We start from the raw sequence: 21,840 nt of genomic DNA on the forward strand, positions 1-21,840 counted from the left end.
GAAATGAAAAATAAAACCTTTTAAACATTTTATTAATGTTTACAATGCAAATCCAATTAGATCCACTGGTCCATTGGTAAACAAAGCAAGTCTCTCATATAATTTATCTATAATTCATCTACTAAAAGACAGAAAATATTACCTTTGAAACGGTATTGTAAATAAATCATGTATATATTTTAATATTACTATTATTAAATCACAATAATATTAGTGCAATTAATTTTAAAATGGAATAAAGATAAATTTACACACATTAACACATGTAAATTTGATATTTGATATTAAATTAACAATTTGATATACAAATAAATAATAAGCATTTCAATTGGAACCAAAATTAATAACATTTTCAAGTTGTTTCCAAAAAAAAGAAAATAAATTAGTATTAAAAAAAGCCAAATAATATTAATCTAATAGGAGAAGGGAATATGTATATGTATATACCAATGACTGTATATATACATATTAATGAGAAGCTCCGCACACGTCAGAGTTACTTTATAAATATTCATGAGCTACCACTGGACCGTTATAGACCGTTCAAGCGAGACGCTCTAAGCTGGTTACCAAGCAACGTCAGCATGTTTCATTAATATTCATAAGCGCAGGCTTTACCATAGTAGGCTCTGCCATCGACGTAAACCCGAAGCTTCTGGGCGGAGAATCAGAGGAGCGAAACGGCAGAGCGGAGAGTCATTCAGGGTTAATAATATTCCGCCGTGGGGGGGAGCGGGGGAGGACACATACACACACACATACACTGCCAACCCGGCGACGAGGTTGGGCCTGCGGTGCCTGCCTGCAACCCAGGAAACATGGAGCTCGAGAATATCGTGGCCAACACTGTTCTGTTGAAGGCGAGAGAAGGTAAGACATGACAGCCCGCCGGATCGTTGTCACTTTTGACAGCTGCGACCCTCAATCGCCGTGCTTTGGGTCTCAAAACGGTGGGGATTCCCCCAAAGGAAGTTAGGCCAAAAAGACAAGAGCAATGCAATGCAATGCAATAAATGCTTGCTTTTTGTTGCTTAATTATTTACGAAGGACCGGATCAAACTGAGAGTTACACATTGATCACGGTGTGTTTGTCGCCGCCTGTTCTGTTGTGTTTCTAACCTTGAGCAAGACCTGTCAGACAAAAAGAAAAAACAAATCCGTTTCAGTCAAAACCCTGTTTGGATTCTACGACGTTTCTGTGAACGGACTGGTTTTGTGTGTAAAGGAGAAGCGATAAACACTGTTGTCTGCAGTGTTATGTATTGACAACAGTCGTTAGAGTCTGTGTGCTCGAGATAAGCGCTTGAATTAACTCAACCGTTTGAATTAACCAACCGTACGGTTTTGACAGTGTTGTTTAAATGGTGAACTACCTACGTATATGGCCGGGCGCGTTACATCATGTTTCAAAATGTTGTTTGAAGGCAGTTTGTTTTAATTGTCGTTGTATTCTGCAGGTGTTTTCCTCAAACGTGAGGGAATCCTGCTGTTTTTTCCCCTCAAGTCCGTGTTCGAGCATTCTTGCTCTGCACACCTGGGCTGCTACATTTACAGAGTGCGCTAAAGCAGTATATACTGGGCTGGTCAAAATGTATGGAACACTAAAAGACTGATTTTAAGGCAAATTGTACAAAAAAATTGTTGAAACTGTGTAAGACGCCTATATATATAACGTTACTTTGACCTTTTTCATATTTTGAAAACAGTTGTTTCATAAATGGCTTCATTTTAGTCACTGCTCTATGATTGCTCAACATTGTTTCTTCCTTTTTTTAAAGATGACATTTAACACTAGCATGTCTGAGTACTAGCTTTGTGTTACTCTAAACTACATTTTATTGAAAGAATGTATTGATAATTTAGGTTTTAGTCCATCAACATGCAGTAAGTCATTTTGAATTCTATATAAAAACAATTTTAAAAGCTCTTGCAGTGAATTGTACATTTGCACAGTAAAGATCCGCTGCAAAGAAACATGTTTGCAATTGCAATCAGGGGTGGATTTAGTAATTTAAGGGCCCCAAGCAATTCCAGCCATGGAGGCCAAAAAGTTCTAAAAAGCACCTTTTGTACTTTAATTTATTTTTAATTGATTTATTTTGCTGCTTCTTTTCTTATATCACTTAGTCACTCATTTTATACATTTTGTTTTAATGCAAAATAATAATAACAACATGTAAATCATCTTGTAAAACTTTTTAAATGATTTGTTTTCTTAAAATGAATTCACAACAAAAAATTATAGATATAAACTATTTCGTTTTTAAAACTAAATCTTTACCTAATTTGATTGCTGCACTTTTCCATAATTGAGGCTGGGGGATACATTTGTGCATATGTAATAAACATTTATTTTTTTAGACACTCATCATACAAAATATGATAGAAAATAATGTTATATATAATTTATAGGTATAATTTATACATCTAAGTATTTATTTGGGGGCTCTCAGATTTCCTGGTGCCCTAAGCGGCCACTTATCTTGCTCTGATTGCAATTTGCAACACTATCATAATTGTAGGGGCTTTTCACAGTCACTAGAACTGTTGATGAACATACACACATTTAGGTATGTTCGCACCCGTGACCCTGAGGCCTTGGAAAAAATTTCAGTTCTAGGAATGCCATTTTGGGGGAACTAACTCTGAGTTGGATCCATCCCAGCACACTCCCTCAGTATTTTAAAATTGTTTTAAGATATAAACATTCAAAATGCTATTGTTAGCGTTAGCACTATTTGGCATTAGGTTGTCTGTGGCATTGTATGTTCTTTTCTCAGCAGCAATAATATGTAGCACTGCAAGTTGTCAGCAAGGTGATTTTAGTCCGATACATCTACGTTCTACCTATATTATCATTATTATCATTATCACAAAATGCATGACACAAAGAGAAAATACAGTTTCGATAAGGGTGTTTTCTATATTAAAGTTGTTGATTTTTGTTGAATTTAGTGCTTGATATTGTTGTCGGTTGGCGTGGTTTGGTTCAGAGTTTCTAGTGATGCGAATTCAACTAGGAAAATAGTTTAAAATGGAAAAAATTGCTCTTAGAGGACAGACATGGGGAATAGCTCCTATAACTGAGTTCCTGTAACCACCATAAGCCCCATATGATGAGAAAAAAACTTGGCTTGAGGCATTCTGTCCATTTTAAGGTAAAATCTTTTGACATCCTATCCTGTGGTGCATTTCCAAAAACCATCGTTAGCCAACTAAGGTCGCAAGTTGTGTCGTTACAAACATAGTTTGTTGATTTAGTGTTTCCCAAATCTGTCGTTCCAACAAACATTCGCAAACTGCGTCACTCACTTGTCCACTTGCAACTACACCTCTGGAGCTGTAGTTAGAAACATAGTTCCAGGCTGTGTTCTATTCCCAGTTATCCCCCCTATGCCCTATTCATTTAGAACATTCTAACTTTTAAACTTAGTCATCTCTCTTAGATGTAATTTGCTTTCAAAATATTTTTACAGTTCAGTTGAATCGATCTTCATGTTCACAATTCCGCTCGCTACGCAGTGCACTTTTAAAACATTGATGTCATTTTGAACACAGCCGTGGCTCATGACAAAAGCTATAGGTGACCTTTTATTTAAAAGCTGAATGTTACGTCTCCAAAGCTTGTGATAACAAAAACATAGCATACATTAATGCTTTTATTTTATATTAGGTTATTTATTAAGTATCTGTACTGTATATGACATGGGCCTGTGGGTTAGAAGATTTCTGCAGTGATTTGCATGTGTCAAATTGTAAAAGTAGACTTTTAAAAAAATAAAAAATAACTAAACAACATCAATAAAAATAACAATCGTCATCATCATGAATATTATTAATATTATTATTAGGGTATGATTTTTTTCATTTCATAATAAATATAAAATTTAATTTCTTAATAAATAGCCTCATTATTTATTTATTTATTTATTTATTTATTTATTAATGATTTAAATATGATATTAGAATACATGTTAGCTTTTAAGTGGTTTTATGTTTTAGAATAAACTATGTAATATTCTCAATAATATTTGTAAAGGGAACACAGGCCCTATATGTGCCATTTACATATTTCATATGTGAAAAACGAGTGCATGTTTTTACCAAAACTAATATTGGATATATTGATTTTTTTTAATGTGTGTAAAACTATATAGTTTGTACAAAGAAGTTATGAGGTTCTTCTCTAAAGAAGTTGTTACCACCCTGTTTAGAGCATCATTATGGGCGTTTTACGTTATAACTAACATGGCTCAAATGCGACAGAGAAACTACAGGTTTTGGGAAACACTCGTCACTACATCGTTCTTTTCCCAAATGATGCATCGTACTATGATAGTTCAGCTGCGAGTTACATTGTTGTTTGGGAAACGCACCCCTGGTTTTGATTTAGATGGCAATCACACCGAACGCATTTTTTTTTTCTGTGGGTTGACTAAAGAATAAGATTGTGCACGAGTAAAATAAACATTAAATAAAGACATTTTGTTTTCACATTGACTTTAAACTGTACCAAAGTTCATTTGGAAGCATATGGGTTTGCTTGTTGGTGTTCACCGGGGTTCAGATGGCAGCGCTTGTACTTTTTCAGCTGAACCACACTGACAGAAGAATCAAAACAAAGTTTGCTTTATTTGGAACAAACCCATCAGTGTCAAATACACTTAAAATTGATCAATCAAGTTGACCTTGTTGACCATTTAAATTGGTTTATTCTGAAGTGATTTATGTTTAGTTCCTTCAAAAAATGGCAATTTTATCATCATTTACTCACTTTCAGGTGGTTATAAACTTTATAATTTCTTCAGTTGAACACAAAGGAAGATATACTGAAGAATGTTGGACAAGGGTTTTTGCTGTGTCTTAAAATGTCTTAAATTTCAGAAACAAAATGTTAGGTCTTAAAAGGTCTTAAATTCACTGAACTATTGTGTTGTAGGTCTTAAATCATTTTAAATGCATCTTAATTTTTCTATATCCATGTAAACATACCAACTACCACCCAATTACCAACAATCAATCTCAATAAAAGGCAACAAAACTTTATTCATAACGAATATTATAATAGCTAATTTAATAGCTTCATAACCGATACGGTTTAATAATCTTCATTACAATAACATTAGTTTAAAAGATCTCTGTGTATTAAAAGACCATATTGGGTGAGGACACTGACCTGGATAGACTGTTGTGCATGCATATAGTTCAAGAAGAGCTTTTTATTTTAAAGAAATGTTATATTGACCAAGAAAATGACCAACTGGGCTATTAGAAAAAACCCTAGTCATGGTTTCCACAGTCTTTGAAAGTACTTGATTTTCAGACGCATGGATTCAAGACTTGGAAATAGGCATGGGACGAAAACCAGTTTCAAGGTTTACCGCGGTTTGGAAAAGTCAAGGTTTTAAAACCACCAGAATTTTCTGTTATACCATTCCTATGGTATATGTATATGTTGTTGTTGTTTTTTTATGGGTTAGAGCGAGAAGCCTATTGTTTTTGTTAGGATTTTTATTATTCATTCATTCATTCATTTTCTTTTCGGCTTAGTCCCTTTATTAATCTGGGGTCGCCACAGCGAAATGAACCGCCAACTTATCCAGCATTTGTTTTATGCAGCGGATGCCCTTCCAGCTGCAACCCATCACTAGGAAACACATACACACTTATTCACACACACATACACTACAGACAATTTAGCCTACCCAATTCACTTGTACCACATGTCTTTGGACTGTGGGGGAAATTGGAGCACCCGGAGGAAACCCACGCAAACGCAGGGAGAACATGCAAACTTCACACAGCCAACTGACCCAGCCGAGGCTCGAACCAGCGACCTTCTTGCTGTGAGGCGACAGCACTACCTACTGCGCCACTGCGTTGCCCGATTATTATTATTATTATTATTATTATTATTATTATTATTATTATTATTATTATTATTATTATTATTATTATTTTACTTTGGCTATAATTACTATTGCCCGGGTCAAACCGTAAGGCCTAAAGGCTTCAAAATTTGTCAGATGTTAGTGGTCCTCACTGCTACCCAAATCCAAAGACTCATCCAAATCGACCCATAGGTGGCGCTACAGCACTAAAAACAAACAAATTTTTGTATTTTGGCCCACATTCGTACACAGTTTCACGTAGACTTTACATATTTTATCCTCGGGTCAGCCGGAACAAAAGTGGAGTCACTCAGATTTTCTCTACGATGCACTGTTTTTGCACTAAATCAAGCTTTTTCCGAAACCTACTTTTGCGAACTAGTCCCAGTTTTACGTTTTTGTTCCAAAATATTTTAAATGTTTCTTAATATAAAGTATATTGTGTTCAATGGGGGAAAATGTTGTTGTTTTTGTACCCAGATATTTAAAAACAGCAAATTTTAGAGCAGTAGTCACATACCGTGTTACCGTGATATTTTTGTCGAAGGTTATCATACCATCACAATCTTATACCGGCCCATGCCTACTTGGAAAGTACTTAAAAACAAACGTATACCTGAACGTTAAAAACAAACTTATACCTGAACATTTTTAAAATCATTATAGAATTACAATATGTGAACAGCCTGCTGCTATAGTTGATTCAATGTGCTTGTGTATTAGCCTCGGTATAAGCTCGGAACTTTAAACTAGCACACAGTTGGCCTAACTTGGTTTAGTTGCAGCAGCTTTGTTCCGTGCAACAGAAACGCGGTGTTGAGAAGCCTTTACGATTAATTAACTGCAGTGAATTTAAGCGCAGTTAATAGTGAAATCAGCTAATCATTGCATCACTATTAACGATATCAGTGCATTGTACAAAAGGCCTTTTCTACAAACATATCCAAATGTTTTCGGCTGCCCGTGCCACTCGCTTAATGTCGCTTGACTCACTCTCTGCGCAGCCTTCAACTGTAGCTCGTGCTGTATTGTACAGATGAACATCACTTCATAACTACTGTATAGTGACCGTTTTCGACTGAACTAAATTTATTTTTGATGTCTTGGTCACACTATTTGGAAGGCCGGAACAAATTGCCTCGTGGGCCGGGTTTGGCCTGCGGGCCGCCTATTGAATGCCCTGATATACACTATATAAAATAATCATTACTCTGACTTTTGAATGTAAATATTAAGTGTACGTGAAATGTTAAGCACAGAAAGGACTTTTATGGTTCTACATTTGAAATGTCCTTCATTTGAAAATATTGGTACATTAAAAAGTCCTTGACTGATGTTCATGAAAGAATGGGAACCCTGCCTAATGTTTAGCCCTGTATACATCTAAAATTTCACTCATAATGGTCTTAAAATGTCTTAAATTTGACATGGTGAAATCTGTAGACACCCTTTTTGGAAAAAAAACTAACCAATGAAATCTATGGAAGTCAATGGCTGTGTTCCACCATTCATCAATATATCTTCCTTTGTGTTCAACTGAATAAAGAACCTCAAACAGGTTTGGAACAAGTGGACGATGAGTAAATCATGGCAGATTTAAATGTCTGGATGAATTATCCCTTTAAAAGTAAGCTGCGCTGTATGTAGCGCCACATATTGACATGAGACGATTATCTGCAAAAATTTAAGTACATTTCACTGCTCTGACCACAGCTTTAACATTTGATTGAGAGCTTGTTTACTTCCTTCTACCCTCTTCATGTTTTTTTCCCTCTTTTGAACATTGACAGGATGTAGTCATGTGCTGGTTTGATTCTTGAAATTGAGCAGATGCCTTTTTTTTTTTCTTTTTTTCAATGGAGGATGTTTCATTTCACAACGCTGTCACAAAAAATAGGACACATTCCACTTTTTCTCAGAAGAACGATTTCACAGAAAGCCAAATGTTGACCATCAGTTTTATAGGCTCGGTTCTGTGTTTTCTTTCTGATTTATACAGTGGATATCTTAATGAAAGCGCTGCCTTTTTTTGCTAGTGCTAATGCTAGAGACTAGTTTTGCACACAGTGCATGAAACCCATTCACCTCTGCACTGGTGCTTCATAAACAGTACATTTCACCAGCCATTTGCATCTCGGCCACTTCCCACAATGATAATAACGCTGGTCTGCTACTATATTTTTACCATCATAATCTCTTCACTGCTGACCATTTATTTGAATTGCAAATAGAAGACTGTGACATTAGCTTCCTGCTAGCTCTCACTGCTACCTTTCTTTTTTGAATTAATCATTTGCAAGTTACACTGGGGGACCTACGTAGTCAACACGTCATGATTTTTGGTGGCAGCTTAAAGACGTCTCTCATATGGAGAATGAAGTCACGTGCATTGCTCAGGTGTGATTATTATTTATTTATTTATTTATTTATTCACAGACCTCAACAATGTAAAAATCTTGATGGTTCTGTGGGTTTCCTTGATCCAAACTGAATATTATTTTGTATTGGGTCCAGGTCAGGTGATTGGCTGGGCCATTCTACAGCTTGATTTTCTTTCTTTGAAAGCATTTCAGAGTTTCCTTGGCTGTGTTTTGGATCATTGTAATACTGAAATGTCCACCCTGGTGTCCATTCTTCGTACCTCACTTAAATGAATTGGCAGATCCTGGATCTTTTCATCTTGATAACTGATCTCTGGCTAATTTGGCTCTTCAAACAAGTTCACGAATCAGATTAAAATGTCCATATGGACTGATCTGAGATCGCTGTGTGTGTTGTGAAGGACAAATCTATCGATCCTCGAAATCATGATCTGCAATGCAACGATTGGCTGATGCTACAGAAGCGTAATGACATCCCCTGATTAATATTCAATTATTCATGTGAGCAAAATTACATAAAATTCATAGTTATCGGTTTGTTAAATATGATACGTAATAACTTTCCACATTTGTTGTGGGCTGCAGGCATTACACTTTCATGTGTCGAGAGTATTTAGCAATTTATTTACTTTTACTTTTAGAGCGGATTTTCTTTTATTATAGTAGCCTATAGGCCTATTGAAGTTGCTTAATCTGTGTAAGGAATAACTTGCAGTTAAAATTAGTTTTGCATCAAAAAAGCATTTTGATATTGGTAAAACTTTTGCGAAGCATCAAATCACCATCATATTATCTGTCAAAACCATAGACTGTAAAATATATGGACGTAGTATCCGTGACGTCACCCATAGGTTTCTGAACATTGCAAAAGAAGCTACAAGAAGGCATGGCCAACCGTTGCCATTTTGTTCGCGTGTCATCGCACCCACGGCGGGATACCAAACTAGGGCAAAGAGGCGGAGAGTGAGTGGAGCTACAGACACCTGCTGGCATTTTGCTTGGACCTGGCTTAGACAGACTTTACTTTGGGAGAAACGCTTAATACTTTATTACCTGCGACTCGTTTGTGTTCTGACCACATGTGCTTGGTTGTGTACTATATCAATAAAGTGTTTAGACTTTTAAAAATACTGTTGTAATACATTGAGCCACTAAACATTGTTCTTATCACATTTTTCAACAGGAGGAAAACGCGAATTACTTCCAAACGCTTCAAATATAGTCTGTGCAAGACTATTGATAAAATCCAGGCATAAAACTAAATGACAACGTTTCTGATGACTGTTTTAGAGCCTACAGCTAATTAATCTGTCAGATTCTGGAGTTTTACAGGTCTACAGAAAAATGTAAATGATCCTAAATAAAACCAATACATTTATAGAGATGGTATATAAGTATATAACTTTACTCACCTGGGAAATGGAGGCAACTTGAACGGGTTATGCACAATTAAGTGCACACAGCATGCCATATCATCTGATAATTGTAGGAAATAATCCTAAAAGGCAATTTACTGTGTAAAGAAACATTAACCAACACAAAAATATGATGTAAATGCTGTGTATATGCCTGTATATGTATATGCCTCAGTGGCTAATCAGCCGAAATCAGTTGAGGTGACGAGACGGCGAACAGCGAGACCTAGCTGTCACTCAAGTGGCCACGCCCTTAATTATGCAGACTTAATAAAAACGAAACGGATAAGTTATAAAAAAAATTCACCCCCCTCACAGTTGTCTTGAAGGGTAATCATGGCTATATGCACAAAAAGCCATCTTTTGTACCAGGCTGTAAACATGTTTTTATCAGCTGTAAAAATGGCCAATTTACTATTGCAGTCAGAAATCTCCTGGAGCAAGCCCCCCAAGGCAAGTCCATAAATTGCAGTTTTATTTACTTCCGTATTGGCCCAGAACAACCTCGTGACACTGTACTTTTTAATTCAGAGTGCAGATTGTTTTATTTTTTAAATAATATCAAATTAAACATTACAATTTTTTTTTTTACTATTTTCCTATTTTCCCAAGTGTATATAACTACTACTGTAAGAAAATATTAGATTTCGGTACATACTTTCACTATTAGCTTTGCTTGAGAAGACCTGATCTAATCCTGTTTATATAAAATAAGCCTGCACCCCAGCAGGTTTGAGCTACCAGAACTGTCGCTATGACAACAACTCTCACCTCTCGGATGAGTTGTGAAGAACAAAATGATCCTGGATGGTGTCAAATTGTCAATAACCAATTCCAGCTAATTGAGTAATTCACGAACGAAGAATGGACACCTGGTTTCATCTTCATCATTCTGTTAATGTACAGTAGATGTTGGACTAAAACAGCTAATATTAGTTTTAGACATGGGACGATAACCGTGTTCAAGGAATACTGTGGTTTGTAAAATTCAGGTTTTAAAACCGCCAAATTTTCTGCTATACCGTTCCTAAGGTATGTGTAAGACTTTTTATTTATGTTTTTTTAAAAAAAGTTTTTTAGGATAACGGTATCTCGAGCAGAAAATATATCCAAAGATTTTGTTTTAAATTGTACAGAAATCTGTGTTTTTGAAACAAATGAAGACAGCAGAATGATTGTTTTAATTATTTATTTGAATTATTTAGCCCGACATCTCAGCAGGCACACAACATCATAAGAAGTAAATATTAAGTTAGATGTAGGTCATGACTTCAGGTAACCAAAATTCAATGTCTAGCCAGCGTCTAAGGACAACATTAATTTGACATCCAATAATGACGTCAAATAATGTTGATGTTTGGTTGATTTTAGGTTGTGTATGAAAGTGAACAAAATCCTACGTCAAGCGAACATCTTAAACCAACATCTTATTGATGTCAATTAATAATGACATTTATTCATCAGGTATGGCAACCAAAATCCAATGTCTGATAGATAGTCAAGCTGTAACATCATTAGATGTTGATTTTTGGTAGATTTTAGGTTGTATGTTGGACACTGACGTCAGCCTGACGTTGGGTTCTGATGTCAACTTGATTTTCAATTCCAAACAAAATGCAACGTCCCCTCGACGTTAGGGTACAACATCAATCTGACGTCATGTTAACAACCTGTGCCTGCAGGGATGTTTACTGTTCCAAAATATTTTAAATGTTTCTCAAAAAAAAAGATCAGAGTCTCATCTTCCATTTCCTTTAAGAATCAGTTGCATCGCGCCATAGCGCATTTGCTATTTACATGACGGACTTTGTAAATGGAAAAACTGAGCATTTCATTGGCAAGAAAACAGTTAAATAGAGCATCTACAGCGTGAGAATGAGAGATGAACCTCCTCATTATTTACGTTCGATTTCACTCTCGTGGATAGGGAAACGTGTTGTATGCACATATAGCCTATAAATAATTAATTTTGTTTGTTAAGCGCAAAGATTTGTTTCAAAACTATTTCTAAATTCAGTTCTAATTTCCAGCAAACGAATAAATGAACAATAATAACGAAGTGTGCTCAAAAAACTGAGTTATATCCAAATACACATGCTGTGCCCCATATGGTCTAAAACCTGACAGGTGGACAAATCTAAGCTTGTTTTTAATAAAATAAATATAAATATGCATATAATAAAGAATACTCCTTATAATGATAACATTATACAAAAGCAAATTGTTATGAATAAACTGAAAAAGCCCCCCGAGATAAGGAAGCCATGAAAGTATGGTTTTTATATTTATGTAGGCTAGAAAATAATATGTTTTGTAATATTTTAATCCTTTATATTTATATCCTATATATATATATATATATATATATATATATATATATATATATATATATATATATATATATATATATATATATATATATATATATATATATATATATATATATATATATATATATATATATATATATCCTTATTACATCCTATAAATATCCTTAATATTTTAATTCTTTTTCATATGTAAAGATATTTGCGTATTGCTGTAGCCTACATCCTGTCTGTATTAAGCAATGTGTAACCGAGGCGCACAACTAACGCGCTATGAGCTGGACAACAGACTGGCTTTGTTCTGGTCTATTGAATAATCTAATATAGTTTCTCAAAATAGCAAGTAATGCACCTTAACACGCCTCCTTTTTTAGACCAGAACGCGTATGGGCGCACATATGAGCGCAAATGTGTTTGCTATTTAAACAGTGTGGTGCAAAACGTCAAAACGACTCTTGCGCCAAGCTGAAACTAGCAAACAAGTATTGCGTCGCACCTTGCGCTGCATTGCGCCGGGTGTATGATAGGGCCCATTATGTTCAAAGGTGAAAAAGTTTTTATTTTTTAACCAGACGTTTTAAAATAATATATTTTAGAGTAGTAATCAAAACCGTGAAAGCGTGATATTTTTATCCAAGTCAAGTTTTACACCGTCAGAATCTTATACCGGCCCATGCCTAATTAGTTTACACTGACGAAGGGCAGAAGGTTGCTGAATAACTACTGAGAGATTACAGCTGCTGTCTGGGCTTTCACTGCCTTTTTACACCTTCCTTTCTTCATGTGTTAAATACTTTTTTCCTGTGCCATTTCATTGTATTACACATAACTTCATTTGTAAATTAATAAGATTTGTTTTCTTTTCATATATGCATTTCTTTGGTTGTTTTCAACATCTGGTGAAAATGTCAAGTCAACAGCACCTTCAGAAATATGTTTTCTGAGAAAAATGGTGACATGTTGAACACTTCTTTCCCCCACTGTATATCTTCAGGTTAAATTGTGGTACAATTGCTAGCTCTGCAGGTTTTAATTATGTGAGATAATGAGGTTTCTCAGTACAGTTGTTGTAACGTACACTGTTTTGATCTCCTGTCAGATAGCGAGCTTCTCCTGTACGTTTGTAATCATTACATCTTCCATCTCATCCTATTATCTTCAAATGTGTTCTTCAAATCCCCTCATAGCCTAGCAACAATGCAAACACCTGGCTGGAGCTTTCACAAGAGTCCTCTCCATTCCCGAGAAGCGTGTCCCGCGCGCAGCATCGCTTCCTGACCTTTCCCCGTGCTGTCTGTTGACAAGCGCGCTGGGTCTAGCACCTGGGCCAGTCATTCTAATCGGGGAGCCGGAGCTGTCCTGATGACGTTAGCTGGGATGGGCACAGGCCAGCGGGACATTCTCGTGGCATTGGCGTGATTCTTTTTCTGAAATTAATCCTGTGGTGTATTAGATACGACCTGGGTGGGAAAATAAACAACACCGGCTAATTCGTATGGTGCACTGTAATATGCTAAAAGGGTTAGTCACCAAACAATTAAAAAGTGGTCATTTAAGATGTTGCCAGGGGTGTAGATTTCATCTAATACTTCAGGGGAGAGCGTAAATGTAAACTTTCTCTACAGTGTCAATCGATTTCTGAAGTGGAAACAAATGATACTGCTACTATTATACTTGTAAGGATATGTATATTCTTAAAGGGATAGTTCACCCAAAAATGAAAAATTACCTCGTGATTTATTCTCGTGGTTTTAAACCTTTATGAGTTTCTTTCTTTTCTTGAACACAACAGAAGGCATTTTTAAATAAATATTGTTTTGGAACTGATCGACTTCTATAGGGCAACAATTACTGTGGAAATCAATGGGCCCCCACATTTTTCAAAATATCTTTTGTGTTTGTGTGTGTGTGTGTATGTGTATGTGTGTGTCTTCAACAGAAGAAAGAAACTTAAATATGTTTTAATTAAACGTGAGTAAATGATGTTCTAAATTTAATTTTTTGATGAACTCTCCCTTACACTGTAAAAATCAACAGTCAACTTTATCAAATGAAATGAGTGTAGTTAACTCAAAATTGACTGAAACTTAATTCTACTCATTTGAAGAGTTTTGAACTCAGTGTTAAAGATAATGAGTTAATTAAATACCTCATTACTTCTACTTAAATGGAGTTAACAGTACTCAAATGGTTTGTTGCAATCAGTTTCCTGAAATGGTTTGAGTTGCCTTAACTTATTGGGTTTTACAGCACTCACATTGGGTTTTACAGTTGGTTTGAGTTCTCTTCATTTATCGGGTTTTACTGTGCTCAAATTGCTTCATTTACTCAGATATATTAAGTTCACAGTACTCATTAGGATTAGTTTTTGAACTTAAATGGGCAGCGGTTGGGTCACCGGCAGCTGCACGAGGAAGAGACGCCCCGTCTTGCATGGACGGACAAATGGTTGTCGGTCTGCGCTTGGGAGGATGAAGGCCCGCCAGAGGGTGGCCTGCGACGCCCTTCCCGGTCGATTGATAGCAAGGCCCGGGTCCACAATATGCGTTCGAAAGGTCAATGATCAATGCGTTTCCTGCAATTCACATTAGTTCTTGCAGCTAGCTGCTGCTTCATTGGCGCACGAGGCTCAACGCAACCCTGACCTCCGGGTAACCGAAATTTCCCCTCCTCCCACTGACCGGGTCCGAGCCGGGAAGGAGACCAAGGGAACTCGGTCGCCCTCTCCGGCGCTTAACCGAAACTGCCGCAGGAGGATCAACGCACTCTTGCCTTAGATGGGAGGAGGTAGCCCCGGAGGAACCTCGCACGGAAGCCTATTTTCGCTTTCGAGATCCTCTCAACCCCGCTAATCCTTCGGCAGATTCACCTACGGAATCTGGGCGGGGCCGATCCGAGGACCTCACTGAGCCGCTCAGTCGGTAGTTGTGACAGGCTGTATGTACAAAGGGCAAAGAAACTATGGGATTATGATTTTTCCTAGAATTTTTCCTCTGGTTCAAGGAAAAAAGCTGACTAAAATGACCAAAACATTCTTGTTCAAACTGTTCTTTTACAGCAGTTATGTCTATTGTAGACATTATTATGCGCTCAAGCTGCTAAGATTATTGCTAACATGGCTAAGTCATTGAAAATTGCATTGGTATCATCTAGGGATACTTGGCTGAAAACTTGGCTTATTCATTATTTTATTCAATAATATTAAGATTTGTAGGAATTTATTCAGGCAGTGGGTATCACTGTCGCCCAAAGCAAGAAGGTCGCTGGTTCGAGCCCCGGCTGGGTCAGTTGGCGTTACTTTGTGGAGTTTGCATGTTCTCTCCGTGTTCGCGTGGGTTTCCTAGGTGAATTGGGTAAGCTAAATTGTCCGTAGTGTATGTGTGTATGTTCTGGTTCTACCGGTTGCGGGGTTGAGCGTTGGGCTAACGACCTACCTCGTGAAAAAATTTGATGTTACGAACACCAACATGGTGTGGCTAAATATCGACTTTGATATAAATGGCCCCGGGAATAAGTAAGACTTTAATCAATCACTAAATAAGCAGGCCAATAAAAAAGCAGGCCAATAGAATAACCACTTTTATCAAAAGTAACACATTAAAATCGGACATAACATATACAGTGATATGTATATGAACATGAACTTTCCACAAAGTCATCATTATGCTCTGTAAACTGTAGATATGAGCCATCACAAGGAGATTTAAATGATTTTCCTTTTTTACTGTCAATGTCACACAATTCAATTCATCTTCATTTATCTAGCAATTTTACAATGTAGATTGTGTCAAAGCAGCTTAACATAGAAGTTCTAGTATACTGAAACTGTCAGTCCAGTCTTCAGAGTTGAAGTTCAGTTTAGTTCAGTACAGAACAGTGTGGTTTATTTTTCACTGCTGAAAGTCCAAACACTGACAATCACATTCCTTCACAGAAGATGCCAAATTACTTCTGGATTATTGTCAGTCATATGAGAACATAAGTGTTAAAGTTCTCAGGAAATATGAACTGATATCTACTAGATGTGCTACTGTAAAAGCTGTTAAAGGTGGACATGCCAAATGGTTACAGTTGTAAAAGGGATAAAAGCAGTACAACATCATCATGTTTCATAAACTTTATGTAGTAAAAATTGTGTTTTGAAGCCAAAGAAGCCCAAATTTTCAAATCTATCATGTGTTTTAATCACTTTGTCACCATTGTAATTAATATAAAATATTTAAATATCAATATATTGCGTATTAGCTCTATTGCAACTGCAGAAATATAGACGTTTCCTGTTGGCATATTATTTTAGTGGACTTTGCATTTACGTAGGGCAGGGCGATTAACTAAAGGGGATTTTTAAGTGCATTTTGTCAGTAAAGCCAATTCTAGTAAACCTCCGGCATGTGTATTAAGTAGGCCCACAGGGAATCTGTAAGCACAAAAATCTTTTTTAGCCCATCATTGAATCTCTATATTTACTTGTGTAAATGTGTGTAAATTTATATTTATTCCATTTTTAAATACATTTCATAAATAGCAAAAAAAAAAAAAGTCTGCAGATTCTGTGAAGCCCTAGTAATAAGCTACGCAAAAATTGGTTTTCAAAATCAAAACAAGTTTAATTGGAAGATAATGATATAAATATAGTCGTTCGGTAATCATGATGGCTGTTTTCAGCTAACTATATGGCTCTGGGGTGCATTTGCGAAAACCATCATTAGCCAACTAAGGTCGTAAGTTCCTTCGTTACAATCATATTCGTTTGCCATTTCCCAAAACCATTGTTCCATTGAACATTCGCAAACTGCGTCGCAAACTTGTATGCTTGCAACTACACCTCTGGAGCTGTAGTTAGAAACATAGTTCCTGGCTGTGTTCTATTCCCTGTTATCCCCCTATGCCCTATTCATTTAGAACATTCTAACATTTAAACTTGGAATCATATTTAAAATAAGCATTAAAGTCTTCACTCTTAGGTGTAATTTGCTATCAAAGTATTTTTACAGTTCAGTTTTAGCGATCTCCATGTTTACACTTGCGCCCTTCTTTTTATTTCTTCATATAATATACTTTTTTTTACAATTAAGACTTTCTCCAGAAGAAAAAATATTATCAGACATACTTTGAAAATTTTCTTGCTCTGTTAAACATCATTTAATAAAAAACATAAAAATAAAAAGAATTCTTACTTCAACTGTACATGTTCTGTATATGACATGGGCCTGTAGGTTAGAACATTTCTGCAGTGGTTTGTATGTGTCATATTGTAAAAGTAAACGTACAAGTAAACTTTTCAAAAAAATAAATAAAAACAATATCCTACATAATAATAATAATAATCATAATAATTATTATCATCATCATTAATATTATTAAAGTATGACTTTTTCATTTCCTATTAATAATAAATATCAAATTTAATTTCTTACTTATTAAATAGCCTCATTATTAATTCATATTTAATAATATAAATATGATTTATATATGATATTAGAATACGTGTTAGCTTTTGTAAGTGATTTTATGTTTTAGAATAGAATATGGAATATTTTCAATAATATTTGTAAAGGGAACACAGGCCCTATGTGTTCCATTTACATATATTTCAATTAATATGTAAAACGAGTGCATGTTTTTACCAAAACTAATATTGGATGTTTTTTTTGAATGTGTGTGTGTATAAAACAATATAATTTACACAGATAAATGATGGGATTCTTCTCTAAAGAAGTTGTTACCACCCCGTTTAGAGCATCATTATGGGCGTTTTATGTTATAACATGGTTCAAACGATGGTTTTGTGACAGAGAAACTACAGGTTTTGGGAAGCACTCGTCACTACATCGTTCTTTTTCAAAACGATGCATCGTACTATGATAGTTCAGCTGTGAGTTACGTCGTTGTTTGGGAAACGCACCCCTGTGTAGTAAATGCTGTATGTGAAATCATCCAAATAACTTGTTTTTACTCCAAATTCGCTTCGTAACTTCAGTTCAAGTTTTTGAAATAAATCCTTCTGTGAGATGATTCCACAGTCATGTGATTTATTAGTCATGCTGAATCAGCTGAAATTTAATGCAACACTTTGTTGATTTCCTTTGTTTCTTAGTGGGTATGTGAAGTTTTCCGCATGAGAGCGCCCTCTGGCTTTTGGAGATTTACTACTGATCACAAAAGGCCTTTCCTGAAAAGATGTGTATGACAATAACAGCTTTGATCAGTAGCGTTTGTCAGTTTTAATTTTGATTAATTGGCAAGTTCTAGTACTTTTATTCTACATAAGTAGATATGTAGGTACAAGGAGTGGAATTTCCATAGAGTGGAAAATTTAGCAGATCGGCACACTGTGCAATGTGTACTGCTTAGTGATGCACAGGATATACTTTTTTTGCTGATATTGAAAACGAAATCTCTTAATTCCTAGTCTTACCTGTATTAACCAGATTAATAAAGAGACTAAGCCGTAAAGAAAATGAATGAATGAATATTCCATCACTCTATACCAGAATACAGTTTGATTCCTCGGAAAACAATAAAACGATGTTTATTTAATTAGTAACTTATCGACGCTTGTAGATTGTTTATTATATTTTATGCACTCCTATACAGAATCATCCCAATCAATCTAAAAGTATTAATTCTTTTCAAACCGTTATTCAACTCATTTAGTGAAATTGTATTCATATTGCAATATATATTGCAGAATAAAAAATATCGCAATGTTAGATTTTTTTCAATATTGTGTAGCCCTATTTAAAAGGTAAAATAATATAAAAAAAGACAAAAATATGGATGTTGACTGTTGACTGCTCCATAAAGTGGAGGAAGTATGACGGCAGTTTGTATGCAAAAACCCGGAAGCGAGTTAGCATTTTAGCAGTTCCGGTTCCCTTGTCCCAAAGTCAATGGGTATTTTGAATGGGATTTCAGATAAATCGCTTAAATAAGGTTTGTGGCTAACACAAACTCGAAATACTTTCACGTTTTATTCTACGACATAAAACACATCAGTTACATCACACTCTTGATTTTTTTAAAGGGCACCTATGGTGAAAAATCTACTTTTCAAGCTTGGACAGAAATGTGTGCATGTATAGTGTATAAACTGTCATATTGGGGTGAAATAAACACACCCAGTGCTTTTTTTTTCAAATTTAACAACATAAAAACGGTGGAACATATTGGAGCTGTTTTCAGATCGACCGCAACTTGACGTAGGAGTGCGGTCCCCCGCCCACCAATATTGATTGACAGCTGCGCGCATTAACATGTCCCGGTAGTCACGTGTATAATCATATCAACAAGAGAGGATGAGCGCAACGTGTGAATAAATGTGTAAGAATACATACATATTAACTGTCATTTTAAAGTGATCAATAGATGTTTTGTCAGTTTTTTTTCTTCATCTGAACACATTTAACTCTGTCATAACTACAGTATTTACACTCCTCCTTAACATTTATTTATAACTGTATGGGCTGATTTTTTTGCTGTACTTTGTGACCAAAAAAAAAGAATATTTAATTGTTCGGTGTCCATGATGGAACTTGCAGGCATATAGACTTTTTCTGTCACGCTTCATTTCTGTCGTTTGTTACTAAGGTAAGCAGGCTGTGTGCACGCGAGCGATATACACATTTAGTCTTATGATAATACTATGGAGGCACATTTATACATAGTTTTAAAACTTTACAACAACCGTAAAGCAAAACAAAATGTATTTCTTAAAAGGCATGTAGGTCTAAGTGTTTTATAATATATAGCGTGGATTATAATATAATAAACAGAGAGAGTAAATCGTTGTCATGGACCATATTTCTAAAAATAAGTGTGAAAAGTGGTCTGTAGCAGGGTGGTTCTGACATCACAGGCGAGCGCCCTGAAGGCACTGTAGTCCATTTTTAGCCTAATGTGAGGTTTTCAGTTCTTGCGTTTGCATTTAAGATCCAAAAGTGCTCAAAGTTGTATTTTATTGTGAGGATTATCCGGCTGGACAAAATGTGTAAGTGTAATGAACAGTGTTTGAACACAGAGCTTGTTATTTGCAATTTTCAAAAAGCCTATGGAAAAAAGGAAAAATCCTATAGGGATTTTAGCGAGGGAACCAGTTTTATGCTAGCAGCCGATTAGCCTACAAGGTGATGTTCCTCCACTCTATTACAAAATTATTCAAAGTATAGAGCATTGTTATTTCCAGTACACACTAGGGCTGCTCAATTATGGGAAAAATCATAATCACGATTATTTTGGTCATAATTGCAATCACGATTATTCAAAACGATTATCAGTTGAAGTCAAAATTATTCACCCCCCTGTGAATTTTTATTTTTTTTTATATATAAATATTTCCCAAATTATGTTTAACAGAGGAATTTTTCATAGTATTTCCTATAATATTTTTTCTTCTGGAGAAAGGCTTATTTGTTTTATTTCGGCTGGAATAAAAGCAGTTTTTTATATTTTGAGGTCAAAATATGAGACCCTATTTTAAGGTCAATATTATTAGCCCCTTTAAGCAATATATATTTTTGATTGTCTGCAGAAGAAACTACTGTTTTACAATGACTTGCCTAATTACCCTAATTAAGCCTTTGAATGTCACTTTAAGCTGAATACTATCTTGAAAAATATCTAGTAAAATATATTGTACTTTACATCATGGCAAAGATAAAAGAAATCAGTTATAAATTAGTTATTAAATCTGTTATGTTTAAAAATGGGTTGAAAATAAATCTTTGCATTAAACAGAAATTGGGGGTAAAGGGTCGCTAATAATTCAGGAGGTCTAATAATTCTGCCTTCAGCTGTATATATGCAGTTATTTTACTCCCTGTAAATAAGGAAAGGGAAATAAATACAATAGAATAAAAATATGAAACAAACTGTGCTTTAAGCATCTTCACTGTAAGAAAAAAAACTTCAGCTACAAAAGTCCTTCAGTCAAGAGCAGTGAGTGATTTTCTCCTTTTGTTGTTTGATTACTAATAAAAACAGGTGGCAGGAAGAATATTGTGCACTGTCACTTTAAGAATAGTGCGGCTCTGATATGGTTTCAGTTTCACATGTCCTTTGATTCTCAATTTGTTTGTTTATTACACAAATGAGGGTTAATATGAATATTTACTAAACACTGCGCTCTGACACAAATGTGCATGTATTTGACCATTAAAGCGCTCGCATTAAGATGGCGTTAGATGTGTGTGCTCCGCTCTTCTCTGAGGCTAAGTGCGCACACACACACAGAAGCATGCGGTCTCGTTCGCGCTTTTAAACATGAATGATTCGAATGTTCATTAATGAATGATGCGCATCCCGTGTTGCAAACGTTACATTAAAGTACATGCTTTTAGTAATGTTCACGTGGAACTAAGCTTTGCAGAGCAACAAATGTGTACAACTGGAAAGGGGGCAGTATATGATGCAATAATCGTTTATCTCGATTATTGGTTTTTCATAATCGTTAGAAGCCAAAATCGAAATCGGATTTTCGATTAATTGCACAGCCCTAGTACACAAACAGGATGGTTTTAAATCATATTTAAAGAAGGGTACCCTCAGATATGGGGTTCCAGTCTCCTTTGAGACCCCTGCGACTTTCCACCAGTGGATGTAGAAGAATTTTTTAATGTCAGTAAAACATAAAAAATATTTTTAGGTGAAAATGTAATTCATGGTGATTATTTAATGTAAGTCAATAGTCACCAGTACTTTGATAAAGTCAAAAAACAACAAATGCCCATGATGTAAATGAAAGCAAACATTATTTACATTAATGCCTTTAATTCACATCCTTGGCAAACAATCCTGAGCACATTCATCCTAGTCTGCGCTTAGCACT

The 21,840-nt window shown here is 35.5% G+C and overlaps 1 protein-coding gene across 2 annotated transcripts in view; it reads left to right on the forward strand.

The window, feature by feature from the left end:
• The first annotated feature begins 728 nt into the window (after positions 1-728).
• grk6 (G protein-coupled receptor kinase 6) overlaps positions 729-21,840 on the forward strand; it is a 91,371-nt gene continuing 70,259 nt past the window's right edge. For both annotated transcript variants that reach the window (XM_056445832.1, XM_056445833.1), the window contains exon 1: positions 729-870. In XM_056445832.1, the coding sequence (XP_056301807.1) occupies positions 819-870 (52 nt within the window). In that variant the 5' untranslated portion in view covers positions 729-818. The remainder of the gene's footprint in view (positions 871-21,840) is intronic.

This window comes from Danio aesculapii, chromosome 21, assembly GCF_903798145.1.
Source record: "Danio aesculapii chromosome 21, fDanAes4.1, whole genome shotgun sequence".
NCBI lineage: Eukaryota > Metazoa > Chordata > Actinopteri > Cypriniformes > Danionidae > Danio > Danio aesculapii.